Here is a 12,356-nt window from a genome sequence, read left to right as displayed (position 1 = left end):
TATGTATACTGGAATTTTTATTGTTATTTTTTTTTCATACTAGTAATGGCGGCGATCAGTGACTTATAGCGGGACTGCGGCGGGCATTCTTACACTGGTTGGGAACTGACTAACTGCAACTGACATCTCCAGTGACACAAATACGGTGATTAGGGCTAATAAAACGCACTGACACTGTACTAATGACACTGGGCAGGAAGGGGTTAACATCTGGGCCGATCAAAGGGTTAACTGTGTGCTGTGTGTGTTTTACTTTGTGTGCTGTGTTGTGTTTTACTTGGGAGACATGCTGCTTTGTGTCACTCTGTGAGCAGAGAAATACAAAGCAGCATGCCCATGCTGACAGGAGAGAGATCTGTGTTGTTTACATAGAGATCTCTCCCCTCTCAGCCCTGGCGACGATCACCGAGTTACGGCCGGGAATTGCCAGTTGGGACCTGGTGAATTACATATCTAGCAGCCAACAGCGGCGCAGGTAGGGCGGCGCGTTCGCCTCCTACCTGGAAATGCAAAATCTCATATATTTATTATTTTGCGCAGCAGAGCCGCCCTGTAGCAGTATATCTGCTATGGGGTGGCTCTTAAGTGGTTAATAACGAATTGCTATTTGCTAATTCCTAAATGCAGTAACCCACCAACCAGTCAGGATCCGTCATGTACTGGCCCAGCTTTAGCAGGATTCATTATGAATAGTTGGTAGGAGTTTTCTTTTTAAAAAAAGGAAGTGGGCATAACTTTTTAATTAACTTGGTGTGTTGATGTTGGTAGAATAACTTCATCTATAGCAGTGTTCCTCAACTCCAGTCCTCATGGACCCCCAACAGGTCATGTTTTCAGGATTTCCCTCAGATGAAACAGCTGTGGTAATTACTAAGGCAGTGAAACTGATCAAATCACCTGTGCAAAATAATGGAAATCCTGAAAACATGACCTGTTGGGGGTCCATGAGGACTGGAGTTGAGAAACACTGATCTATAGTAATTCTTCTTGTTCTTCTCATTCATTGGAGGTAAATTAAGAATTCCAAGCAGAATTAACGTGCCAATATTGAGTTCTTGACAAAGGAGGGGTGCAGGCTGTCTGACATCCACAGAAGGCTGCTGAATGTTTACGGAGATTACATCATTGACAAGGGTCTCCAATGACAAGGCATTGCTCTTGTGAATGGTGTCATCTTGGTAAACATTCTGTAGCCATCTGTGGATGTTGGACAGTCAGGGGTCTCCTTCAAGATCTCAAGGACAGCACTTGCTTTTGCTTGAAATCCATTATTTACCTGCAATGAAAAGAAGAATAGTATTCTATAATAGAATAGAATACTATAGAGGACGAGTTAGGGTCCATGTACACTGCAGCTGACAAACTCGCGTTTAGGAGCTTTTCTGCATTTTTTTCAGCAGCCCCTGAACTCTCCCTAATGTTTTCCTATGTGTCCATGTACACATCTTCGTTTACAGTTGTTTACAGGCAGTTTACAGTTGTTTTTTTGAACGCACCAAACTTGCGTTCAGGAGTAGATTTTATCAGCGTTTCAAACACTTGTAAATGCGGCTAACGCGTTTATAAGCGTTTGCATTTAGAAGCGTTTTTTTAACTGTTCCATATCCAAATACTGTCCAGAGCCTTTTTTCATCATCAGAAATGCATGCAAAGTGTTTTCCATGTATTCAAATGGACCCAGTACACCAGCGCAGTCAGTTTTTGCGTGAAGGAAAAAATGTAGGACGCACCACATTGCTCATGATGAGATCCATAGTGAATACAACCAGAAAAGACAGGTCATCTCAACACATACTGCTCTCTCTGCTTCTGCTCTATCTATTTCTCTCAAAATGTCTGAAATAGTTAATTATTTACTGTTTTTCAGTGCATTCTGGGCATTTTAGAATGTCTCCTGATGTTATCTTTAAAAAACGCTTTCAAACGCAAACGCACATAAACGCGGTATGCAAACGCGGCTAAACAGACGTTTTTCAATGTACGTTTTCCAACAGTCAGTTTCCATCGTTCAGTAGTGTTTTCCAAACGTCCCGTGTACATAGAGCCTTACTCTACCAACATGTGAAATTTGAATGACTTTTGTAAGTTAACAAATGGTTGCACAAACCCAAAACATCATGCCTTAGAGCAATCCAATATAACAAATAAATAGTCTCTGCTGCTACTTACAATCTAAATATAAAACCAAAGGTGAAATACCAATTAGTGCTGCGCACAACAAACTTCTAACAGAAGCGCAAAGAACTCAAGCATCAAATAAATCTATATAGTGTCCATAATTCAAACATTAAGTTCATTAAGTATAGTGTCCATAAAGTGCACAAGTAAAGCAAATGTGTTCCTCTTGTTTCCAGAAGCGAAATAATATTAAACCTCCACAGGTGATTGTGCGATCCCTTCTCCCTTCAGAATATCACTCACCGGGTAATATTGCCAAGACTGGCAAGAATCGCTTATGATGGTAAATAGACTCCCCTCCAAGGCAACACCACAAGCTCTCAGCTTCTCAATGCGGCTCATGTGTTATTTATAATATAGAAGGAAAACAGAAATACCTTAAATGGTGTAGTACTTCTACTTACAACACGTTTATTAAAAGAAATTCACTCACATTTTAAAATGATTTTGCCTATGTCAGGAATGGACTTGCCAATAGTGGTGGGACTCACCTGCCTTGTGGGCTGCAGTACCAGGGCTGGCCAGCGGGTGCTCTCAACAACCAGAGGTTCACTTCGGCAATTAGCCATCATCTGGGGCTGATTGCAGGTGGTGTATTTAAGGGATGGCCAGACCTGCAGTCTGTGCCTTGGTGTGTGTTTTTCCATGGGCCCCTGTACCTTGTAACCTGCATTCCTGTTCCTGCCTGACTTGTTGCCGACCCTGCCTGATCCTGACCTCTGCTGACTTCTCCTGTTTGATCCCTGGCTTGTGACCCTGACTACTCTCCGCCTGCTCCTCCTGTACCTACCTGCCCGATAGTTATCGGCCCGGCCTGCCTGACGACGTTGTGCTCTATATGTGTATGTACCTTTGTATCTATATCAGTTTAGGTTTGGGTATGTTTCACCTTGTTGTATGTATTTGTGTTAGCTTGGGGTTTGGTGCACTGCGTTTATATTTGTATTGTTAGTCTCAATAAATTGTCTTATTTATACCGTATCTGAAGCCTGTGTTTCCCTGTGTCAGTACACACATCTCTGGTCACACCCGCATCCCTGACAGCATATCTCATAAAATGGCGTCAGATACTAACTATACAGCGAGATCTCACACCCCTGAACACTAAGGGTTAGTTACCACATCGCTTAAGCCTCAGTGTCCTGACATCACAGCTGACTGCCGTGTAACCACGCACAAACACGTTTCGTCATATCCGACTTTGTCACAGAGCTGGAACGAGAAGCTGAGAGCTGGTGGTGTTGCCTTGGAGAGGGGTCCATTTATCATCATAAGTGATTTTTGCCAATGTTTTATGTTTCTTCCATTTGCGAATGATTGCACCAACTGTTGTCACCTTCTCACCAAGCTGCTTGGCGATAGTTTGGTAGCCCAGTCCAGCCTTGTGTAGGTCTACAATCTTGTCCCTGACATCCTTGGACAGCTCTTTGGTCTTTGCCGTGGTGGAGAGTTTGGAATCTGATTGTTTGATTGTTCCTGTGAACAGGTGTCTTTTATACAGGTAACAAAATGAGATTACTCCCTTTAAGAGACTGCTTCTAATCTCAGTTTGTTACCTGTATGGAAGACACCTGTTAGCCAGAAATCCTGCTGAATGATAGGGGATCAAATACTTATTTCCCTCATGAACATGCAAATCAGTGCATCTTTTGTTAGACATGTATTTCTTTTGAATTTTTTGTTGCTATTCTATCTCTCAGTGTTACAATACACCGAACATTCGATTTTTAGACTGATCATTTCTTTGTGAGTGGGCAAACATTCAAAACCAGCAGGGGATCAAATACGCATTTCCTTCACTGTACTTATTTTGTGCACTTTATGAACTATGTGGAACCTAAGGTGTTAATCCTCCACATTTTTAAAAAGTGTGTTTGAACCTGTCTTTTCTGATCCTTCCCTTGTTCCATTGTCTCCAACTCATCTTCTGATATAGCAGAGCCTTGGGGGCAAGCTGCACATGCTCAGTTTGATGTGTACTGCTAGAGAGTTTTTTTTTTCTTGGGAGAGTGCATGTGATCAGCACAGAGTCAATCAGCACTGTCCAGACAGAGGGTCAGGTTTTATGCAGCCTCATATGATAGTGAGAGGAGAATGAAAACTTCTACAAGTGTTAACCAGTACTCAGCTGGATACTGATAGAAGTCAAAAGACTGCTACAGTCAGGTCCATAAATATTGGGACATCGACACAATTCTAACATTTTTGGCTCTATACACCACCACAATGGATTTGAAATGAAACGAACAAGATGTGCTTTAACTGCAGACTGTCAGCTTTAAATTGAGGGTATTTACATCATCCTGCTGCTTTTGTCAGCAGTCACATCATCAATAAATACAAGAGAACCAGTTCCATTGGCAGCCATACATGCCCACGCCATGACACTACCACCACCATGCTTCACTGATGAGGTGGTATGCTTAGGATCATGAGCAGTTCCTTTCCTTCTCCATACTCTTCTCTTCCCATCACTCTGGTACAAGTTGATCTTGGTCTCATCTGTCCATAGGATGTTGTTCCAGAACTGTGAAGGCTTTTTTAGATGTCATTTGGCAAACTCTAATCTGGCCTTCCTGTTTTTGAGGCTCACCAATGGTTTCCATCTTGTGGTGAACCCTCTGTATTCACTCTGGTGAAGTCTTCTCTTGATTGTTGACTTTGACACACATACACCTACCTCCTGGAGAGTGTTCTTGATCTGGCCAACTGTTGTGAAGGGTGTTTTCTTCACTAGGGAAATAATTCTTCGGTCATCCACCACAGTTGTTTTCCGTGGTCTTCCGGGTCTTTTGGTGTTGCTGAGCTCACCGGTGCGTTCCTTCCTTCTTTTTAAGAATGTTCCAAACAGTTGTTTTGGCCACGCCTAATGTTTTTGCTATCTCTCTGATGGGTTTGTTTTGTTTTTTCAGCCTAATGATGGCTTGCTTCACTGATAGTGACAGCTCTTTGGATCTCATCTTGAGAGTTGACAGCAACAGATTCCAAATGCAAATAGCACACTTGAAATGAACTCTGGACCTTTTATCTGTAATTGGGATAATGAGATAATAACACACACCTGGCCATGGAACAGCTGAGAAGCCAATTGTCCCATTACTTTTGGTCCCTTAACAAGCGGGATGCACATATGCAAACTGTTGTAATTCCTACACCGTTCACCTGATTTGGATGTAAATACCCTCAAATTAAAGCTGACAGTCTGCAGTTAAAGCACATCTTGTTCGTTTCATTTCAAATCTATTGTGGTGGTGTATAGAACCAAAAATGTTAGAATTGTGTCGATGTCCCAATATTTATGGACCTGACTGTATATACTGCTGATGAGAAAAGGTATTCAGCAGTTTATATTTACTAAAATAATTTCATTTCCATGTTCTGTGTACTGTGGGAAACCAGATATAGTGAATGCAGGGTCCGGGGAGAGCGGATATAGTGAATGCGGGGTTCGGGGAGACCAGATATAGTGAATGCAGGGTCTGGGGAGAGCGGATATAGTGAATGCAGGGTCCGGGGAGAGCGGATATAGTGAATGCAGGGTCCGGGGAGACCTGATATAGTGAATGCAGGGTCCTGGGAGACCGGATATAGTGAATGCAGGGTCCGGGGAGACCAGATATAGTGAATGCAAGGTCCGGGGAGAGCGTATATAGTGAATGCAGGGTCCTGGGAGACCGTATATAGTGAATGCAGGATCCGGGGAGAGCGGATATAGTGGATGCGGGGTCCTGGGTTTAGCAACACTTTAACCTCTTCACGTCCAGAGTACACAAATATGTCGCCTCTCGGCGGGAGGGCCTTGATGCCAGGAGGCTGCATACTTGCGTACCAAAATGTAAACAAATCTGTACCATGCGCGTACGCCCTGCGTACTCCCGGCACAGTTACCGGTGCTACTTTCGATCAGGAGCTTTCCGATCTTGTGGCCGTTATGACAGCCAATCATGGCGGTCACATGATCATAAACCTACCCCCGCCTCCCGGCATCAGAAACCCCTTAAAGGGCTGGGAGGTATCGGCATTAAGGGGTTATTGAACTTTATGTTTGAATTATGGGCACTCTATTGATTTGTTTGATGCTTAACTTCTTTGCACTACTGTCAGAAGTTTGTTGGTGCGCAACACTAAGTAGTGTTACACCTTTGGTTTCATAAAAGGTTATGCCCGCTTTTGCATTACTTTTGGTAATTATTAATTATCAGTTTATTAGGGGACAGTTGGAAGTCTTTATATACACTTAGTACTAGGTGGTCAGTTGAAGAGTATCTGAAGAACATATACACTGCTCAAAAAAATAAAGAAACACTTTTTAATCACAGTATATCATCAAATCAATTAAACTCCTGGGATATTGATCTGGTCAGTTAAGTAGCAGAGGGGGGTGGTAATCAGTTTCAGCTGCTTTGGTGTTAATGAAATTAACAACAGGTGCACTAGATGGGCAACAATGAGACAACCCCCAAAACAGGAATGATTTTACAGGTGGAGGACACTGACATTTTTTTCCCTACTTATCTTTTCTGACTGTTTTGCATGAGTTTTGCATTTGGCTAGGTTCAGTGTCACTACTGGTAGCATGAGGCGATACCTGGACCCTACAGAGGTTGCACAGGCAGTCCAACTCCTCCAGGATAGCACATCAATACATGCCATTGCCAGAAGGTTTGCTGTGTCTCCCAGCACAGTCTCAAGAGTATGGAGGAGATTCCAGGAGACAAGCAGTTACTCTAGGAGAGCTGGACAGAGCCATAGAAGGTCCTTAAACCATCAGCAGGACCAGTATCTACTCCTTTTGTGCAAGGAGGAGCAGGATGAGCACTGCCAGAGTCCTACAAAATGACCTCCAGCAGGCCACTGGTGTGAATGTCTCCGACCAAACAATCAGAAACAGACTTCATGAGGTTGGCCTGAGGGCCCGACGTCCTCTAGTGGGCCCTGTGCTCGATGCCCAGCACCATAGAACTGGATTTGCATTTGCCATTGAACACCAGAATTGTCAGGTCCACCACTGGCACCCTGTGCTTTTCACAGATGATAGCAGGTTCACCCTGAGCACATGTGACAGACATGAAAGGGTCTGGAGAAGCCGTGGAGAACATTATGCTGCCTGTAACATCGCTCAGCATGACCATTTTGGTGTTGGGTCAGTCATGGTCTGGGGAGGCATATCCATGGAGGGACACACAGACCTCTACAGGCTAGACAATGGAACCCTGACTGCCATTAGGTATCGGGATGAAGTCCTTGGACCCATTGTCAGACCCTACGCTGGTGCAGTGGGTCCTGGGTTCCTCCTGGTGCACAACAATGCCCAGCCTCATGTGGCGAGAGTATGCAGGCAGTTCCTGGAGGATGAAGGAATTGATACCATTGAATGGCCCCTATGCTTGCCTGACCTAAATCCAATAGAACACCTCTGGGATATCATGTTTCAGTCCCTCTGACACCGCCAGGTTGCACCTCAGACTGTCCTGGAGCTCAGTGATGACACCATCCGTCGTCTCATTAGGAGCATGCCCCAATGTTGTCAGGCATGCATACAAACACGTGGGGGCCATACAAACTACTGAGTACCATTTTGAGTTGCTGCAATGAAATTTCAGCAAAATGGAATAACCTACTGCATCATTTTATCACTTATTTGGAGTATCTTTGAAATCTGTAGGTTGATAATTTTCATTTCCATCAAACGATGGGGCATTCTTACGTTCCTAACACATTACCCAGTCCATATCAGTTTAAATATCCAGCAGGAGATTTTTTCCCCTTTGAGAGCTGCTGTGTTTTCAAAATCTTCTGTGTTTTCAAAGTCTTCCTTTAATTTTTTTGAGCAGTGTATTTAATATAGCTTAGCTTACCAGTCCTAAGATGTGGTGGCTGCATTAGTTTTCTCTTTTTGAGCCTTCAATTCCTTTAATTTCACCTGGTAAGCCTGCCAATAACACACTTCCTGTCTTAAGGTGGCAATGCTTACTCACTGTACTGTATCTGTAAAGGAGCATTGTCACCCCAGGGCCAGAAGTTTTTAGGACTGCAGAACACCTTCCCCTTTTTCTCTTCTGTTCACAGGGTAGGGTGATCAGAATACGTATGATAACAAGGCAGAGTACACAGGACAGTATTGGTTTCTGGCAGGATCAACTCTTTTTTTTTTCACTTTCCCTAGGTTCACACTTATGTGGATTTCAGTGCGTTTTCTAGTTTGCAGAAACTCTCTGCAGTGCATTTAACATGATTACCTATGGATCTAGTTCACATCTGTGTGTTTTGAACTTTTTTTCCTGCAGCACATTGCATTTTGCGTGTTATGAACGTCAATGGAATCACATCAAAAATGCGTGCAAAACGCATGTACTTGCGTTTTTGATGCGTGTCCTGCATGACAGCAGACACCCCCCCTCCCCCCGCATAATTAAACACATCCCAAAAAAGTGCAAATTGCATAAAAAATGCATTAAACACATGTAAAAAAACTTGTGCAAAAATGCAATGCATCGGGAAAATGCATCAAGCGCAATCTGAATATGTGTGAACCTAGCCTCAAAGGGTATCTATAGCCTTTCTTGTGTTTTGTTTTAGATAGAGTGAGTGAGAAGAGGTCTCTATAGAAAATTGAGTGTTAGGGCTCGTTTAACAAGCAATCCATACTCAGATCGCTTTTCAGAGATGGCGGTAGGGAAGCCATATGTTGCTTTTTTGCTGCCTGATTTCCTGTGTATTGTATCCCCATAGAACTGCATTAGCTGTGTTCAGCGGCGGCACCACCCGCTGAAAGCGACATGCTGTTCAGGTTTTGCTGTGAAGCACAGAAGTGCGGCCGTGGCATGTGTACAGCCGTGAGTAGCTGTATGTACAGGGGGGTGGTAAAACCACGGCTCAACCCCCTGGTTTTACTAAGCCCCCTCCTCCGCATTTGTGAAAAAAGCCTAATGCAGGCCATAGATGGGTCAAAAATTGTCTGAAAATTCGTCCAAAAGAATAATCGGCCGATTTTCGGATCGTTAGTTGGTGAATTTGTCAGCCGTTTTTTGTGATTTTGACACAAATTTTTTTGATCGGTTATGTTGGAAAAAAAACGGCCGATTTTGTAGATCTGCTGATTTTCACGCCAATGATGGGCAAATCGGCTGATCTTTTTACCGATTAAAAAAATGTGCATGAGCCGTGACCTGCAAGAAGAAGATACAGAAGAAGAAAAAGATGAAGACAAAGAAAAAGAAGAACATCTGTATCTATTTGTATCCATTTCGGATACAGATGTTTCTATTCGGATACAAATAGATACAATGTTGCAACCGCAATACTTTTAAATGTCAAATAGAATAGTGGAGTGTCCCTGCAGAGAGCTCCGCTATTAGATTTGACATTTACAAGTATTGCGGTTGCAACATTGTATCTATTTGTATCCAAATAGAAACATCTGTATCTGAAATGGATACAAATAGATACAATGTTGCAACTTTGCTATACTTTTAAATGTCAAATATAATAGTGGAGCTCTCTGCAGGGACACTCCACTATTATATTTGCCAGCCGTAGACGGGACGAAAATCAGCCGATTTTTTTTTTTACCAATGGTGGTAACATCGGCCGATTGAACAACCGATTTTTCGTTTTTTTTTTTTTTAAAAACCGGCCGGTTTTCGACCCATCTATGGCCTGCATGAGGCTACATTCACACCAGCGATTAGGGCCGGTGCAAATAGTAGCAGCAGGAATCTTCTGATTCTTGCTATGACTCTCAGCGGCTAGGTGCAGCTGCCGTCCCCGTTCATTGTCAGTCCTCATGCACACTGAATGTTTTTTACCAGGGGCGGACTGACAACTCATGGGGCCCCCGGGCAATAGGGAATCATGGGGCCCCTGTGTCCTTGCCCCCTAACTCAAAAAAAGCCTATGAAAAAGGTACCATGGCAATCTCATGGGGCCCCCTACTGACCCTGGGCCCTTGGGCAGTACCCGAGTTTCCAAATGGTCAGTCCGCCCCTGGTTTTTACAGTGGCTGTTTTTGTTTTTAATGTTTTTTTCTACAGCCAGTAAACCCCCCAGCATGTTATCCTATGTGTCCATGCACACATAGACTGGAATCAACGTTTTTTGGCAGGGACGTTTTTTGGCTGGAAAAAAAACAGGACTAGTGGCTTTCTAGAGATGTTTTTTAGCTGTAAAAATGCTCTAAAGCTGCAAAACGCAGTAAACCGCCTCAAACCGGTGTTTTTGGAGGATTTTTGAGCAAAAAAAAATTTTTCTGTGGTAAAAAAAAACACTAAAAACCGCAAATGCGGAAAAACACCGCTAAACGATAATGCAAAAACACTAAAAAAAGCTGAAGAACTTACGTTTTTAACGTGACTTTACACAGCTAATGTTACCAGTGTTATCAAAATGCCCCCGTGTGCATGAGGGCTAATAATAGGTCGCCGGTGGCCCCAGCTGTTCGTGGCTGTCTGCGGAGCCATTGATTACCGGCTGTGGTCGCTGCTCAGTGCACTTCGTGTGCATCCAGCAGCAATCACCACAGGTAGTCGCTGGCTGTGCAGCGAGCCGCAGATAGATGTTGCCGCTGGTGACCTGTCATTATAGTGAACAGGGCCAGTGGCCGCATCTAGATGCTGAGAGCCGCAGAGGGAATCCCATTCCTGCTGCTACAATTGGCGGCGGTCCTAATCGCCGGTGTGAATGTAGCCTTTACACACAGGTCATGGCTTCTACATAGGATACTGAGAATGAAAGCAGCGTTTTGGTTCTCTATGAGGATAAAAGGGGGAAATAGGAAGCCATTTAGGTTTTTGTAAAAAGAAAATGATCGCTATTGGAATTTTAGGAACGCTCTGTAGTTGTGAGATGAATGCATTCCGGACTATAGGAACTTTTTTGGGGTGGCCAAGGCATTATCTTGGTGGTTGCACTGTGGATATAATAATGTGAATCAGGAGGACAGTTGAATCTTCTACAGAACACGGCGTGTTGCCAGTTCCGGCCTGTACAGAAGACTCGGCATTAGAAGCCTAGTTTTCAGTAGAACTCTGTGCATTGGGTAGGCGTCTCTGCTCTGTGTATAAGCATATTGCCTACCATCCCCCATTTCTACGTCTGTTTCTCTAATTGAAACAATAAATCAGGCAGAGATATATTAAATCCATGCTGCATGTTTTGGCGGCCCCTCGGATGCAGACAGTTGCTATGGAAACAGAGGAGTGACAGGGGTAGGTTATCAGTTTGGGTGATGACAATCCCCCCCCCCACCCCTCCCTCTCAGCTTCCCTAAAATAATCACACCTCCCACTTAACCCCTTGGTACCCCGCTGTGTGACTACTGCAATTCTGATCTCTTTCTTCCCCCTCCAGACTTCTACAGAGAGCTGAACTGGGTGCCTGAGATGCAGCCTCGACATACAGGTGAGGAGGATACAGGCATACACAGTGCCCAATATATAACAAAGTAAACACCCCGACTACTGTGGTCTGATTGATTCCATATTGTTTAAGTGGATTGTTTAAAGGAAATCATCCCGCCCGGCCCTTGACCTTACTGTCTGTATCCATACCTGCTAGATCTACCACCTCTGTAGACTCCAGATGATCACCCACCCAACCACCACATCTGCATCTCTTCCCTCCATCCCTCCCCTAACATATAGCCACCTGTCATCTCCTCAAATTGGTCATAAGAAAATTTTGATCTCCACCTTGATAGTTCTTCTAGGAGAGACAGCGAAATCTATCCTGCAAAAACATATATTAGCATCTATACCTTCCATCAACAACTTTACGGAGTATTTTCTGTTGCAGGGTATTATCTATCTGGTAATAACTAGCAATGAGCTAGTTCAGAAGTAACAAAGTTCTTCTAAACCCGGACGTTAGCTGTCATTGCCAATGACTGCAGGATTTTCCCCATCCTGCAGCTGACATTACAATGGAGCTGTGATGTTCGTGACATCATTGGCCCAGTATGGCCACATGATCATACTAGATCATTGACCTATTATGACCATGTAGCTTGAGGCAATGATGTCATGAAAATCTCAATTTCTCCCATATCATATAGTGACTTGTCATCCCCTCAAAACCTTATATTAGTATTTATACCTTCCATCAACAACTTTACTATTTTCCAGCACAATTTATATCTACCTGGCAATAACTAGTGATGGGCTTGGGTTTAGTCCAAACCC

The 12,356-nt window shown here is 43.7% G+C and overlaps 1 protein-coding gene across 3 annotated transcripts in view; it reads left to right on the top strand.

Moving 5' to 3' along the window:
- DPF1 (double PHD fingers 1) overlaps nucleotides 1-12,356 on the top strand; it is a 232,378-nt gene that overhangs the window by 160,050 nt on the left and 59,972 nt on the right. For 2 of the 3 annotated variants that reach the window (XM_089659437.1, XM_089659438.1), the window contains exon 8: nucleotides 11,527-11,577. The exons of the other annotated variant lie outside the window; for it this stretch is intronic. In XM_089659437.1, the coding sequence (XP_089515563.1) occupies nucleotides 11,527-11,577 (51 nt within the window). The remainder of the gene's footprint in view (nucleotides 1-11,526; nucleotides 11,578-12,356) is intronic. 3 annotated transcript variants of the gene reach the window in all.

The sequence above is a fragment of the Staurois parvus genome, unplaced genomic scaffold, assembly GCF_062004578.1.
Source record: "Staurois parvus isolate SC_StPar_1 unplaced genomic scaffold, SC_StPar_1.0 ptg001157l, whole genome shotgun sequence".
Classification (NCBI taxonomy): Eukaryota; Metazoa; Chordata; class Amphibia; order Anura; family Ranidae; genus Staurois; species Staurois parvus.
Note: the sequence above shows the minus strand (reverse complement) of the source record. Positions and strands in the feature narration are given on the sequence as shown.